Consider the following 16,145-nt stretch of genomic DNA (forward strand, 5'->3'; position numbering starts at 1 on the left):
AACACCAGCATGGCTTTCTCCACTGGATCCCCAGAGGAAACAGCTGCCTCTTCCACTGGATATTCAGAGGAAGACTTTACCCTTTCTACAGGACCACTGCTCCAACAAAACCGTATCTGCTACTCCAGGAGGACTGCAGGCACATTTCCACTTGGACTGCTACCAACACCCTGAACAACAGGATGTCAGGGTGTGTTCTGACTCTGGCAGTGTTGGTTGGATTTACTGCATTGTTTATTTTGTCCTTTTATTTTTTTCCCTAATAAAGAACTCTTATCCCTGCTCCCATATATTTGCCTGTGAGCCCCCTTAATTTCAATTTCATAACAATTCAGAGGGAGGAGGTTTACATTTTCCATTTCAGGGGAAGCTCCTGCCTTCCTTAAGCAGATACCTGTCTTTCCAAACCAAGACAGGAATATTTTCCAAGGCTGGTCATAATGAAAACAGGAACCTTTTAGCAGTTCCTGGGAGCAGACAGTGTTTCTGATAAGTTTGGAAAGAGCAAAACCCAGGTGCCGTTTCCAAGGACAAGACCTAACAAGCATTTCTCAGATCACACTGCAGCCTGGAAAGGAGGAGGGGGCAATGCACCACCACACTGGGATCTCAGGGGTGCCCATGGCCTGGGTGATGCTGCCTGATGTCAGCCACCCACCAAAGCCACTCTGTCCCTGCCTCCCACAGCTGCACAGGGCAGAGAAAATTCAACCAAGAGTTCCTGGGTTGGGATAAGACAGGGAGAGATCCCTCATCAAACACCAAAATGGGCATCACAGGCTCAGCCTGGGCACAGGGAGGGAACTTATTACCAACCAAATCACAGCAGCACAAGGAGAGGGGAAATAAATTTCTCCAACACCTTCCCCCCACCCAACAAGGGTCACCCAGAATGGGCATAACCAGGGCTCTGCCCAACGGGGGTCACTGGGGATCATCCAATGGGGATCCTCCCATGGAGGATTGTTGTATTGCACTAAAGATGGAGCTGGAACAGCGTATAAAGCTCTTCCTGCAATCAGGGCACTCGCAGGGCCTCTCCCGGAGTGGATGTGGCAGCGTGCCCTTAGGTCGGAGCTGTTGCTGAAGCTCTTCTCACACTCCCCACCCTCACAGGGCTTTTCCCCAGTGGGGATCTGGCGATGATTGAAGAGGGGGGAGCTCGGGGATAGAGGCGAGGCAGGTCGGGCTGGGGCAGCGCTGGGCTCTGGGCCCGACCTGGGCGCCCCCCACGCGCCCCTTCCCCAAACAGCCCCGGCGGAGGACGCAGGTGGGGTCCGGGTGGGGGGTGCTGGGTTCCTGTTTTGGGGTCCCACTCTCCCCTTTTCCCCACTTTCCCACCGTCTCCCACCCCTTCCTCACATTCCCCCCAATCCTCAGCCCCTCCCGCTCGGCCTTTGGGCGGTCCCCTCCTCCTCCCCCTCCATTCCGGGCTCCCCCCTTCGCTCCCTTTTCCCCCTTCTCCCCCCCTGTCCCAGCGCCTCCCGAGAGCTCCGCGCCCGCAGCCGGGGGGGCTCCCAGCACCACCAGTGCCACCAGTAGGGCCCCAGCTGCCGCCCCTCGCCCCATGGCCGGGGCCGGGCAGGGAGCAGCAGCCCCAAAGCAGCCGCGCTGCGCTGGCAGCACCAGTCCGGAGCAGGGCGGGCTCGGCAGCGCCGCGCGCTCTCATTGGCTGCCGCCACTTTTGGCGACCCGATCTCAGAGGCTCCGCCACACAACTGATGACTCTTCAACGCCCCGCGTTCTCATTGGCTGCGGCGCGTTTCGGCTGTGTTTTGATTGGCTGAGGCCTTTCCGGGCCGCTGCAGCCCCGGGCTGGGAGTTTTTTGGGGAGGGGGAACCTTGGGGCTCTGGGCAGGTGGGAGCTCAGGTGAGCCCAGCAATGCGTGCCCAGGGGCGCGGGATCTCAGCGGTGCCCGTGGCGAGCGGTGACGCTGGCCCGATGCCAGGCACCCCCAGAGCCGCTCTGTCCCTGCCCCCGCAGCCGCACAGGGACAGAAAATGGAACCGAGGGTTCCTGGCTGGGGACAAGGACCGGGAGAGATCCCTCAGCAAATCCCGCACGGGCACAACAGACCCGGCCTGGGCACACGGAGGGAATTTATTACCAACCAAATCACAGCAGCACAAGGAGAAGGGAAAGAAATCTCTCCAACACCTTCCCCCCACCCAACGGGGATCACCCAGAACAGGGGTCACCAGGGCTCTGCCCAACGAGGGTCACTGGGGATCATCCAGCGCGGATCCTCCCATGGGGGATGGAGCTGCAGCAGCGCACGAAGCTCTTCCCACACTCGGGACACTCGCAGGGCCTCTCCCTGGTGTGCAAGTGCTGGTGAGTGACGATCTCTGAATCCCACCTGAAGCTCCTCTGACATTCCAAGCACTCATACAGGGCCATTCCCCAGTGTGGATCTTGTGGTGCTTGGTGAGGTCGGAAGTCCCACTGAAGCTCTTCCCACATTCCTCACACTCCCAGGGCCTCTCCCCAGGGTGGATGTTCAGGTGTTCCATCAGGGTGGAGCTGTAGCTGAAACCCTTCCCACATTCCAAGCATTTGTGGGGCTTCTCCCTGCCATGAGGCTTCTCCACCAGCTCTGAGCTCTGCCTGGATCTCCGGCCACCTTCCTGGCTCAGGGGGGCTCTTTCCTCCCTGCAGCTCCCTGGGCTGGGTTTGCAGCCCCTCCTCATGCGGGATCTCTGGGGCTTTTCCTCCTCCTCCATCTGGCCACGGCTTGGGAATGACAGATCCTGGTTTGGGGGAAACCAAGGTGGGAACACCTTGGAGTAGAGGCTCCTCCTGCCCAATTCCATCTGTAGAAGTCAGCAGGAGTCTTGTGTCCATGAAAATCTCCACAATGTCAAGGTTCAGCCCAAAAAGCTCTCCCAGGATTTCCCTATCACTCATCTCTCCACTTCTGGTGTTCCAGAGGTTTCCTGATTTCCTTTCCTTAGGATCATGGGGGTCCAATGGTTCCAGGGGTTCTCCATTCTCCAGCGTCCTGCTCAGGGATGATCCAGGGGCTTTTGGGGGTCCATGGGGGCCCTTCTCCCCTGATGCTCTACTTTGAGATCCCAGGGGTCCCAGGGGTCCCTCCTCTCCAGGCTCCCCCCCTTTCCAGTCTGCCGGGGTCCCCCAGCTCTGGGATTGCCCCTCTCTGCTCTCCCCACTCTGGGGGTCCCAGGGGTTCCCCTCCTCTGCTCTCCCGGCGGTCCCCAGGACCAATGTCCTCCCTTGCTGCTTTTAGTAAGAACTATCAGTGACTAAAGGTCACGTTTCCTTTGCTTTGGTCCTGTCCTTGTTCTCCTCAGTGTTCAGGCTGGGCTATGGGGTGTCCTTGTTTGCTGCATTTTCCGAGTTCCTCTTGCATCCTTTGGGCCATGGGCTGTGCCCTGGGAGGGTTCTTTGTGCTCCTTTGTGACACAGGAGAACCTTCCAGGCGGTTTCTGCGTGAGCTGCTGCTGGGATGTCACAGGAACAGCGCCACGTCCCCGTGGTGTTCCCGTTGCTGTGGGACACAGAGGCCTCAGTGCCCAGAGTGGCTCTGGGCTCGCTGCCGGAGGATCTTCCTGCCCGAGGCATTCTCAGCAGCCAGCCCAGCCCTGTCCTTCTGTGCTTGCAGGGCTACAGGCTGCAGGCGTGTGCAGCACAGCCAAAATGATCCAGCACGTGGCTGCTGCAGTTTGCACTCTGTACTCTGTGGCTTATTCGGGGTATTTTTTAACCCACTTGGCACGTAAGTTGAGGTTTTCCCTCGGTGCAGCAGCTGTGCCTTTGGGCTTGCTGTGTGCTTTCTGTTCTTCCTCTGGAGCTGAGTTGACTTTGGAACCAAATGGCCATGAAGACACCATTGCTTTGGGAGAGCTCCTGCCAGCAGCTGCAGCTGAAAAAGGGGGTGTCTGCAGCCAGCGGGGCGTGCACAGCACCTGCAATGAGCCCTGGGGGGTTCTGTTCCCTCAAGCAGGGAGTCTGTGCCAGTTCCATCTGAGCCTGGAACTGCCTCCGTTTGCTGCTCCAGCCAAGAACTGACCCAGCCCAGTGTTTTGTGCTTGTTCTCTTGCTTGCTGTGGGAAGGGACTGTGGCTCCTGGAGGGATGCTGTGAGAGCAAAATGCTCTCTTGGGGTTGCCTTGCTCCGTGGCATTTCCCAGCACTGGCAGTTTTTCTCCTAACAGCATCTGGTTCATGTTCCCTCTCCCATTGCAGGGCACCTCATGTCTGCATTCCGAGCAGCTCCTCCTTCAGTGAGTGGGAAAGGAACCTTTGGTGTTTGGAATTGTGCAGCAAGTTGTGAGCTCGGCATGTGGCAGTCGAGGGCCAGCCTGGGAGGCTGAAGGAAAGGTCCTGTCAGTGTCTTTGCAGCAGCAGCAGCAGCAAAGGAATTCCCATCAGTTTTCTCCTTTTCTGCTGAAGAGTTTTTGAAGAGCTGCAGGTCTGGTTTTGCAGGCAGAGGATTGCTTGCTGGCTTTAGCCATGGTGGAATATCGAATTCCCAACAATAAGTGGCAATGTCGACTTTAGCCCATTGTTAGTTGGAACAGCTCCAAACCCCATTTCTGCGTAGTGCAGCTGGATGTGCAGCTGAGGATAAATAAGGTGATAACTGAGATAGAACTTCCTGTCCCTCACACTGCCGTCTGTCCACAGGGCACAGAAGCAGCACCAGCACCTCCTGGGGCTCCCTCTGCTTCCGAAGAGGAGGCCCAAGAGGAAGAAGACAGCAGTGAGCTTCCCGCTGCTCTGGGGGACGATGGTGAACTTCCCTCAGCGCCGGGAGATGACAGTGAACTTCCCGCTGCTCTGGGAGACGAGGGCGAACATCCCGCGGGGTGGGAATGGAACGGCGAGGCTCCCGCGGGGTGGGACAAGGACAGGGGACATCTCCCGGCCTGGGACGAGGACGGTGGATGGCCCCTGGTGTGGGACCAGAATGGCCAAGCTCCCACGGAGTGGGATGAGGACAATGGACATCTCCCAGTGTGGGATGAGGATGGAGGACATCCTGTGGCTTGGGAAGAGGAGAGTGAACATCTCCCAGCATGGGAAGTGGACAGCAAACATCCCCTGGCTTGGAAAGAGGATGGCGAACCTCCAGCATTTTGGGAAGAGGATGGAGAAGCTGCAGCATTTTGGGAAGAGGATGGAGAAGCTGCAGCATTTTGGGAAGAGGATGGAGAAGCTCCCTCTGCTTGGGAAGAGGACAAGGAACCTCCCTCCGCTGTGGGATCCTGGGCTGAACATTCTGACAGCAGCACAGCTGGGCAGCCAGAGGGGAGAGGGGAGTGGTGCCTGATGCAGCTGAGTACGTCTGCTCTGTTCCTGGGTGCCCGAGCAGGTGCTGTGTGTGTGTCTGGGCATCAGCTGCACCCAGTGTTGCTCTGCAGCTGAATGTCACCGAGCCATTTATTGTCCTTCCCCAGCTGACACCAAGGGGCTCACGGCCCCAGGGAGTGGGGCTGCTTCTGGCTCTGCTCCAAGGCGGGGTCTCACTCTGGGAGGGAGCGTCTTCCACGTGGTTTCTTTCAGGGAACACCGTGAGCGAGGAGGAGCCTGCTGAGAAATACCTGGAAGTGGAGCAGATTGGCCAAGGGTAAGTGCACGGCAGCTGCTGCTGCACAAGCAGGGCCGGGTGTTGTGCTGGTGCAGGATCAAGTGAGAAGTCAGGAGAGCTCCAAGCACCTCCAGACACTGGGCTACCATCCTGCTGTCTCTCAGTCCTGATCAGAATTGATAACTGTGGTCAGAAGGTGCCGTCAAAGGCCCCTGAGGCTGGCAGTGTCCTGCCTGCAGCAAGGAGCAGGACCTGGAAGATCTTCTGTCTCTGGAACTGGATTGCCTAAAAGAGCAACTCACCATCTGGTGACTGTCAGAAAACAGTTCTCAAGAAGATTTCTTTCAAATATTTTCCTTCAAAAAATATCCACTGGTCAGGATTATCAACCTAATGGTTTAGAAACAGAAACCAGAGATGAACTAATAAGTGCTCTATTCTAGCACAGGTAGCAGACCCCATCCATTCAGTAACAGGCACAGAGCTGATGCACTCTGGGGGAAAAAGCATCACCTGCCTGATGGCAGGGCCCTTGTGGAACCTGCAGGTCTTAGGCAGAAAATGGAAAAAGATGAAATGCATTCTTTTCCAGTTCTTTAGACACCCATTTCTCACCTCAGGTTTTGAACTAAAGCAATTCAGGGTGGACATTGGGATTCGCTCCAGCCCAATTCCTTCATGTTGGGTCTCAGTTTTCTCCTGCACACCTTGCATGGCAGAGGGCTGGTGGCTGCTGTGCTGTTGTTGGAAGGGTCGATGCACCCAGGTGTTTGTGAACGCTGCAGGCAGCAGAGATCTCCTGTCTGGGCTGGCTTTCCCTGCCAGGGCCTAAAGCGCTGCTTCTTTCTTCTCTGCTGTTTTGTCTCCAGGGCTTTTGGAACCGTTTATAAAGGACTCGACAGGGCCACTGGAGGAGAGGTCAGTGCCAACACGCCCAGCACGCCTGGCAGCTCTCCAGGGCTTTCCCCTCTGCTGGGAGCTGTGGCTGCAGCTTTGGGGGCCAGCAGAGCTTTCCTGCCCAGGCTGCTCCTCTGAAGGCAGAGCAGTGTCAGCCTGCAGAGCACAGCTGGGACAGACTTGGTCCTTCTGAAGCGCCAAAGGAATGCAAGGAGGGCAGCGGTGTCTGTCAGAGCAGGACACGCTGGCTTGGCCTTCATATCTAAAAGTGTGAATGCATCAGCTGCTGGAGACTGAGGCCCAATTTATCTTCATCCCAACCTTAGACAGGAACATTATTTAGCTATTCTTAGCTAAAGTATAACAATATTATTTCCATCCTGCCTTTCATCTTCAAAGGATACCTCAAGGCCTGATTAGGGAGAGATCCTGCTTGGGCTCAGTTTGGGGTTTTAGTCCTACTTCAGCTGTTCACAGAGAGAGAGGGAGAGAAATGAGGAGATGGATATCCAGAGCAAAGGTTTCTCCTAAACCCTGAAGTTGTGTTTGGTCTGGTGTCAGTGACAGCCTGTGACAGGGATCACCTGAGCAATGGGTATGCGTGTCTGCTTTGTTGTGCAATCCCAAACAGAGCAGTTGCATCTGAAATCATGACCAAATCCCATAGAATTGCTAAGGGGTTCCTGGCTGTTCTACTTTGTTTTCACAGAACCAGAATTACCTCCTGCTTGCAAAATGGGTTTGAATAATAATAGTAGGAGTGTTGAGGCCATTTGAGAAGACTGTAGGTGCAGAGAATGTTGTTAGAGCTTTGAGGCTGACAGCTGAGGGACCATTTCTGCAGAGCTTGCAAGGCCAAATGTCTCTGGCCATGTGTCCTGTAAGCAGCCCCCAGCTGGCAGAGCAATGGGCTGTGGGAATGGCCCTTGCTGAGCTCTGGTGTCCCATCCCAAGGCAGTTTGGCACAGCCCGGCTCCGTCGCTCCACAAAGACTCGCTCCGTGTTTGCTGTGGCCTCCTGCCACAGACTCCTCCAGTTCAAGGCTGCAATGTCCCTTCAGGTGGCCATCAAGAAAATGAGTCTCAGAGGGCAGAACAGGGAACGAGCTGTGAATGAGATCCTGCTCCTGAAGGACAAGAAGAACCCCAACATTGTCAACTCTTTGGACAGGTGAGTGATTCAGCTCTGATCCCGAGCCCGGGCCCTGCGTTAACCTTTCCTGGCATCAGGAGTCTGTAGCCTGTTTTGAAAATGCCCGACCCAGCCACATCTTCCCAAAACAACAGCCTGGCAGTTCACTCCCTCCACGTGCTTTTGTTGCTTTGCTTTGGTTTTTCCTTCAAGTTGACCCCGTTTGCTGTGTCTCCCAGCAAGTGCTGATAAACCACAGCAGAAATTATTTCCCTTGGCTTCTTCTTCCCAGCCCTTTTCCATTGCTACAGATGCCAGGAAGATCGGGTCCTTGTTTCCAGAAATGCCTCATTTGCCCATTTTTCACTGGCCTTGCCTGTTTCTGAAGGGACTTTCTGAAAGGTTTTCTGACTGCTTTTGTCCCAAGTGCTGCACGGCCTCCTCCCCTGGATAACCCTGGCAGTTGTGTTGCCTTGTTCTGGAGGGAATGGTGGAACTGATGAGTTCAGAAGCTGAACCAGCTGGGGCCAAGGGTTGTGGTTCCACATTGATCTGGGCTGTTGCTAAACTGCATTTTTCACCTGCTTGCCATCCAAAGCCTCTCCTTTCTCAGAGGTGTCTCCTTCCCCTTTTGACTGTGCAGATTCCAAGGGCTGTGCAGCCTGGCAGGAATGTCTCTCCATCTGATTCTGTCCTCACTGACAAGTGACCTGGAAACAAAACTCCCCTCCAGGCTTTTCCATGGGGGAATTGAGCTCTGCACTTTCATCTCCATGCCATTGTTTTCCTCTTCCAGCTTCCTTGTTGATGGAGATCTCTGGCTGGTGATGGAATACATGGATGGAGGAACTTTGCGGGACGTTGTCAGACAGACACGCATGGCTGAAGGAGAGATGGCAGCTGTCAGTCGGGAGGTGAGGGATCCTGCTTGTCACTCCCATGGCTGGGACACGATGGTCCTTCCAAACAGGGTGTGAGAACAGGAGTGGCTCCATGCTCAGGGCTTTGTTTCTGAGTTGTTTTCATGAGCTGGAGAAGAAAGAGCCTCTGCAGTGAACGGCCTGCCAGCATCACTGCACTTCTACTCTGTTCTTGTTCTCTCTCCTACTGTTGTGGTACTCTCTTTCTGGTTTGGATTTGATTTGCTGTTCTCAGCTTTGCCTTGAACCGTTTGCCTGGAGCTTGTGTGCACTGCACTCCTGGCCTGTCACAGCAAAGCTGCTGCTGGCAGAATTCTGAGCTGTCCTTTCTGGTGTGATATATTCCAGCCATTGATTTTTGCCCTCGTGTTTCTTGTTCTCTCTCAGTGTCTGCAGGGCCTGGATTTCCTCCATTCCAACCGGGTGATCCACAGGGATCTGAAGAGCTCCAACATCCTCCTGGGCATGGACGGCTCTGTCAGGCTGGGTGGGTGTTCCTGGCCAGGCACGGCGCTCCCGGGCTGCGGGGCTGGGGCTGCTTCCCAGGGAGGGCCAGAGCCCCACAAGGGCTGCTGGGGGCACTGCCCGGCCCCTGCTGCCAGCTGAGAGCGGCTGCCCCTGCAGAGAGCTCAGGAGAGGAGCAGGGGGCCAGCAGTGCCTTTGCTCTGGCCATGGCCCTTCCAGAGGGGCAGCACTGGGAATCTAAAGCTCCAAGGAAATCAGTAAAAGCCACTGCAGGAAAGCTGAGGGTTTCTTGAAGGGCCCAGTTCCATCTTTCCTTGGCTACAGCCCTTAGGACTTTTTCAGCTGACTTCACTACTGCATTCTCAGACTGAGCGTGGGGAATCTTGTGCTTGGTTTCCCCATTGCAGCTGCCTTTGACAGGGTTTGTTTCTGTCCTCAGCTGATTTTGGCCTCTGCGCTCAGCTCAGCCCTGAGCAGGACCAGCGCAGCTCCATGGTGGGCACTGCTCACTGGATGGCCCCAGAAGTTGTGACCAGATCTCCTTATGGCCCCAAGGTGGACATCTGGTCCTTCGGCATTGTGACCATCGAGATGGTGGAAGGAGAACCTCCTTACTTCAGGGAAACGGCGGCCATGGTAAGAGGCAAATTCTCCAGTGGCTGCAGAGGCTGCGAGCACAGGGGACCCTGCACTGGGAGCAGCAGCTGGAGGTTTCTGCACATGGGAAGGGAATTCCCAGAGGACTTGTGCCTCCACACAGACAAATATTCTGCAATCTCCAGCAACAATTTGCTTTGGGCTTTTCATTGTTGCAGCTCTTCTAGCTGAGAGGATGACTTGGAAATATGAAGCAAGTGCATCAGCTCTAATGTTGTCTTGCAAGAAAACCCCACACCATCCCCAAATCCCAGCCCCAAACCCAACAAGATTTCTGCAGGAGTTTCTAAAAGAGGTTTTGCAAGATGACCACCCCCCTGATTCTTCTCACTGGGAAACTTGTCTAAAACCTGAAGATGATGGTTTAACATCCTCATAGTCTAATGTATTTCTTTCCTAGTCCAAGCTACTTTTTCTGTGTCACCAAGCCTGAGCTTTCAGCATCACAAACCTCCTGTTTCTTGCCTGGCAGTTTCTGGGATGGGGCATCAGGAATGCATTTTCTTGAGTGTCAGTGGCACTGCAGAGATGCACTTGATGGAAAAATCCTCTGAAATAACACAGGCAGACCACACTGAATCTGGAAAATGGCCTGTAAAGCTGGTGTCCATATTTGGAGAAGCAAAATGGGCTATTTCTGATGGAGGTTCCTACTAACAAAGCCAGCCAATGAAACTGGCTCTCAAGGCGAGATCATTTGGATGTTGCAGTGGCTGTGGCAGCCCCAGGGTTTGGGTTTTTTGCTTGGCATAGCAAAATGAGCTCTGAGCAGCATCTCTCGCAGGGAGGAAAGTGCCCCTGGAGCTGGGGCTGAGGCCCCGGGGTGGATGTGAGCCCGTGAAGGGAGCTGGCAGAGCGTTGAGTTTGCTTTCCCTGCAGGCTCGCGCTCTGATCCGGCAGAACGGGACCCCGCAGCTGCAGGAGCCCCGGCGCCTGTCGGCTCTGCTGCGGGACTTCCTCGAGTGCAGCCTGGAGCCGGACGAGGAGCGGCGCTGGGCTGCCCAGGAGCTGCTGCAGGTGAGAGCCAAGGGCTGCAGGGGAAGCAGCAGCGCCAGGGAGGGGTTTTCTTGTGGGGCCCCCTCCGATAGTCTCCAGTCTCGCTGCGTTCCACGCGCAGAGCGAGCAGAATCCTCGCCTGCTGTGGCCTGGCAGGCTCCTTTCGAGCTCATCTGGACCTGGTGCCCCACAGCGAGCAGGGACATCTTCAAGCAGCTCAGGGGCCTCAGAGCCCTGCCTGACCTGAGCTTGGATGTTTCCAGGCAGGAGGCACCTCCCACATCTCTGGGCACCTCCTGTCAGTGTTTCCCCACTCTCCCTGTTAAAAAATTCTTCCTTAGATCTAATCTGAGCCTGCTTCCCTCGATTTTCAAACCATTTCCCTGTCCCTCTCCTGGAACAGAGCCTGTGAGGAACTTGACTCTGGAAAGTAACAGTTCATTTCTTTATTTTTTATCCTTTGGGCAGCACCCATTTTTATCATCAGCCAAGCCTCTCTCCAGCCTGACCCCTCTGATCACTGCAGCAAAGAACCTGAGGGAGCAGCGGAGGAGATGAAGCACTTGAGGACAGCTTTCAGTTACAGTAGTTAGGACAATTAGTTAGTCATGGTAGTTAGCACTGGCAGTTAGTTAGGGTAGTTAGCATTGCTAGTTAGTTATGGTAGTTAGAGCAGCCTGTTTGTTATGAAAGTTTTATGAATAAAAACGCTCTTAAACCTCAACTCCCCTGACGTGTCCCTTCCCTCTCCCGCTGTGACTCAGCTGCCCGGAGCAATGTGAGGGGAGAGTGGGCCCAGCCTGGCCCAGAGCTGAGCCCCAGCAGAGCCCTGGCAGAGCCCAGAGCAGCCTCGGCACCTGCAGAGTCAGCCTGGAAGGAGGCGCTTGGAGCCTTCTCGGCTGCACCCGGCTCTTGGTTACAAACTGTGTGTGCTGGAAAATGCCACCGGCTCTGCAGGAGGGCAGAAGGGGCCCAGGGAAGGCCCAGGTGCTCCATGCAAGGGAAAAACCTGCCCTGGGTTTGTTATAAATAACTAGGTAGTGCTGGCTTTTGCTATTATGTATTGACTTCTGCAAAATATTCTTAATCACAACAATTTTGATAGAGTACAGTTTGTAATCACTTTTAACTGCTTTTGCTATAGTATAATTTGTCAACTTTTTGTGGCCAATGCCCTGGCCCCTGTGTAGCTCATATCCTCAGAACATCATTTATGGATGATATTTTAGTTTGTGGACAGTGTGAAAAACATACATTATAGTTTTGGCTTTTGCAAAATATTGAAGTGCATGCCAGATGTTGTGCATTATAATGTTAACTTTTGCAGAAATAGCCATAATTGTGAAATAAGAACTAATGCTTTTTTTTTGTTACTAACTGACAATACTGAGAATGACTCAGAGATATTTGTGAAATAGCTAATGTTGGTGTAAAGTACTTGTGGAAGTAGCTAAAACCGTCTGCATGGTCAGATAACATTTAAGGAATGGATGTGATGAGGCCCCTGCCACTGACCCTTCCACTGTCAATAACTGTCACCTGCTGAAACCACAGAACAGGGGCCCTTGTGAGGCAGTGACACACAACCCTCAAAACAGCAATCCACGATTCCTGCACGTGCTCTAAAAAGGCAAGTTGGGGGTCAAACCAACCTAAAGAATTCCTGGAACATGTAAATGAGTTCAAGGAAATGTTTGAATATGTATAATCATTATGAATATGTATTTGAACAATACAATGGAGAAACTAGACAAGAAGAGTTGCTGTGGTTAACCAGTGTGCCTCTGGCCATTGCCAACACCCAGCACTGTTACTGATTTGTCCCTTATTATTCCTTATTAAACTTTCAAAAATTCTAAAGAGTGAGGTTCCTTTATCACAAAACCCAAGGTGCTCACCCCTTGTTGCTCTCCTAAACCAGATTTGTCAATCCTAAATTTTGTCTGGGCGGTGGAGGAGGAGTCTGCAAGGAAAAGAAAGATGTACTGGTGTGGAGGCCGAGGACTCTACCATCAGAGTCTCAATTCCACAGCTATGGAGGACTGGTCCCCAAAGAGAAGAATAGATGTCAAGGTTATGGTGAGAAGCTTGCTTCTCCCACAGATCTTTGCTGTCACATGCTGATTTATGGAAAGTTATGTTACCCCATTGGCCCATTGGCCTAATTACCCTAGTTCAACCCCTGTTACCCATCTCTGGTTAGTGCCTAGAATATTCTCCCTCTCTGTCCCTCCATTGGCCCCAGTTTACTGCATTCCTCTGCCCCTGCTTCCCTATTAGCTGTCCTGACCCTTAACCCCTCCTTTGCCCCATTTTCCCCCATGTCCATTGGACCCTGACCCTCAGCTCCACCCTCACTACCCCATATAAAAACCCCCTGTGCCCTCAGCTTGCACCCTGTCTTTGTGCCTGGACCCTGTTCAGCTCTGTCCCCTGCTCCTGTACCAATAAACCCAGTTTGCTGCAGAGCATACCCAGACCCATCCTGCCGACTTTGTCAGCTTTATAAAGCAGCCGTGAGCTCCGGGCTCCTGAGTGCCGGACGCTCCAAGGGCCTCGGCAGCACCAGGACGCTCCAGACTGGGACAGCCAGGCAGGACAGGAGGAATCACTGCCCCTTTCCCCTCCCTGCTGCTCCATCTCCCAGCCCAGCATTGCTGCAGGACAGCCTCACTGCCAACGCCATCCTGCCAGGGATGGACTGGGGGGGATCTCCTTCCCCTTCCCTCTGGCATGGAGGCAAATCCCATCTTCTCCTTGTCCACCCTCCTTCTTCTCCTCATTCTGTCCTACATCCATCTATGTTCCTTTCCCATCTCCTTCCTCTCCTCCTGCCTTTTCCTTTTCCCTTCTCCCTGTCTCTTCCTCTCCTTGTCCTTCCTCCCTCACGCACTGAGCTGCAGACAGAGACCAGGGAGAACAAATCCCTGCCACAGAACCTCGTGGAAGAGGCAATTTGGAACAGCTCCACGGCACAGGAATCCAATGGGGAGGAAAAGCCCCAGAGATCCCACATGAGGAGGGGCTGCCAACCCAGCCTGGGGAGCTGTGAGGAGGTAAAAGCTTCCCTGTGCCGGGAAGGGTGTGGGGAATGTGAGAAGAGCTTCGGGCAGAGCTCAGCCTATTCCTGGTGCCTCCAAAAACGGCGGTGCCAGATGCAGAGATCCATGGGGATGCAGAGATCCCCCTGCAGATCCATGGGGATGCAGAGATCCCCCTGCAGCCCCCGGAGCAGCCACGCTGGAGCACGGGGATGCCTGAGAGGAGGCTGTGCCCCCGTGGCCAGAGGGGCCCCGCTGGAGCAGCCTGTCCTGGCAGGACTGACCCCGGGGCACAGTGACCCACGCTGCAGCACTTGGAGGGGGGCTGTGCCCCGTGGGATGGACTCAGCTTGGAGAAGTTCCTGAAGAAGTCTCCGGTGGGAGAGAGCCCAGGGTGCAGCAGGGGAACGACTCCTGTCCCTGAGCAGAGGGAGAAGCCCCGGGGCATGAAGTGAGCACGGCCCCATTCCCTGTCTCCGGCACTGCTGGGGTAGGAGGTGCAGCTGGAAGGAGGGAGGCGTGGGGGAAGGCTGGATTTAAGGCTCTTCACTTCTCATTATCCTGCTCTGAGTTTTTGGAGTTTTCTGTCAGAAATCTCTCCCCTCGCCCACTCATCCACAGGGTTGGGGCAGTTTTCCCTTTTTGGGGGAAATCAAAGCGATTCCTTGATGCTCCTAATTAGAGGTAGCAGTAGTGAGGCTCCGGGGCTTCTCGCTGACCGGAGCCACAGAAGCCGCAGTGCTTCGGGAAAGCCGTGGAGGGAGGTGCGTAGAAGTGTGTTTCTGTTTTCAGCTCAATCCCCTCGGGCCCGGGCCCGTTCCAGGGCTGTTCCTCATCTCCGGCTCTGCCCTCACGCAGCCCGGGGGGCCCTGAGAGCGCGGGGCGAGGCTGTGCCGTGTGCAGAGCCCGCCCCTGGCTGCGATTGGCCGACGGTGCCGTCAGTCGCGGACGGCTGACCAATCCACTGAAATGTTCCTCATTTCAGGGATTGCTCAGCAGGAAGGTCAGGAGCTGGAGCTGTCTGGTTGGTTATTCCCAGGGCAGCTTGTAATCTAATGATGCCATTGAAATGAGAAATAGGTTCTGTGGCTCCTGACATGAATTGGTTTGGGTTCCCAGGGGCTGGTCCATGGTGTTATAGGATTTGTTCTGCTGGCCGTTCATCTTTTCTCCATTTTTGGCCGCGCTCTCCAGCAAGGACTGCATCAATTGATGCTTTTCTCTACTTAAATCATCAAACTTGGATTCCTATCTGATTTCCCTGAACTTGTGGTAGCAAGAACATTTCAGTGCTCTAATACACCCTATATAACACTGACAGTGACCGCACATGTTGGAGTGGGCAGAGGGATGGTTCCCCCCCATTTATTTATAGTGAAGTTTTCCCAACATTCTTCATTTGCTGTTTCCCTTTGCAGCTTCACCCGTTTCTGTTGCAGGGTCAGATATCCTCACCCTGGGCTCTGCCTTGAGCTGTGCAAATTCCATCAGTGCAAGCAGGCAGAGCTTGGGCTGAGGGGCAGAGGGAATCAGCCCAATTCCTGCCCCAGGCAAGAGACCCAGGTACATTGTCCAGGCTTTGCCCAGCAGTGTTCATTTGCATTTCTAAAGCTCCTCTGCAGGCTGCCTGGAATGAAGCTTCTCTTCCAGAGCTTGACTCTCATGCGCCCCACCCCAAAAGCCAGGGTTTGGGGTATTTTTAATTTTTGGGGGTTTTTTTGAAGAGTGTTCTCTTAACGGTTTGTGAGTTAAAGGGTCACCTTTAAAGCTCTTCTAAACGTAGCCTGGAGGTAAACACCAGAAAACGCGGACCAAAATTTTGCCATCTCCACCAGCCAGGCAAACACACACTGAAAAAGAATCCAAAGCAATAAAGATATTTTCTACTTCTTCTGCCGAGAATAAAAACTGATTCTCACCCCCAAACCTAACTGACAATATGAAAGTAGGATTATTTAGAAAAAACATTCTCATGGTGTAATCTTATTCTAGGCAGCCCAGAGTGTGGGTGTGAGTGAGCCCCAGAGTGGAATTGTGCCGTGGTGCTCCCCAGGAGCTGTGGCAGTGCAGGCCCAGCCAGCGCTGAAGCTGCAGCAGTGGCAGCAAGGCTTGGCCGCAGTGGCTGGAGGTGCCAGAGGAGGGTGGCCAGGATTTCCGAGGGTTTGAGCAGAGGATCTGTGGGCAGGCCCAGGGGCTTGGCCCGCTGTGGAGCCCTGGCTGCTGCTGCGTTGCCTTCAGGGCAGGCTCAGGGGCGGCTGCCATGGTCCTGCTGCAGGCGGGAAGTGCAAATCTCCGGGGCTTCAGAGCCCCTGAGGCCAGGCTGAGGGGTCCCCCCGTGTTCAGCTGTGCTGGCGGCTGTTTCTGGCCTCAGGGACACTTGGCATGGGCCCCTTGGCCACCAGTGGTGCTGCTTTGCACTCCTTAGGCAGGAGCCGATGTCCTGGCTGGGTGTTGGCAACAGCAAAGTGCCAGGGCAGGCTCTGTGCC

At 54.5% G+C, this 16,145-nt stretch overlaps 1 protein-coding gene across 1 annotated transcript; it reads left to right on the forward strand.

Annotated features, from left to right (window-relative positions):
- Positions 1-2,210: 2,210 nt before the first annotated feature.
- Positions 2,211-13,997, forward strand: LOC139585530 (serine/threonine-protein kinase PAK 3-like). Its single transcript, XM_071418341.1, has 12 exons — positions 2,211-2,321; positions 2,660-2,765; positions 4,643-5,335; positions 5,527-5,590; positions 6,421-6,469; positions 7,509-7,618; positions 8,376-8,493; positions 8,887-8,986; positions 9,404-9,600; positions 10,501-10,638; positions 13,554-13,699; positions 13,738-13,997. The coding sequence occupies exons 1-12, from the start codon at positions 2,259-2,261 to the stop codon at positions 13,955-13,957; spliced, it is 2,004 nt and encodes a 667-aa protein (XP_071274442.1). The 5' UTR covers positions 2,211-2,258; the 3' UTR covers positions 13,958-13,997.
- Positions 13,998-16,145: the final 2,148 nt, after the last annotated feature.

Source organism: Agelaius tricolor, unplaced genomic scaffold (genome assembly GCF_023055355.1).
Source record: "Agelaius tricolor isolate 1412-34295 unplaced genomic scaffold, bAgeTri1.0.p SCAF_84, whole genome shotgun sequence".
Taxonomy (NCBI): Eukaryota; Metazoa; Chordata; class Aves; order Passeriformes; family Icteridae; genus Agelaius; species Agelaius tricolor.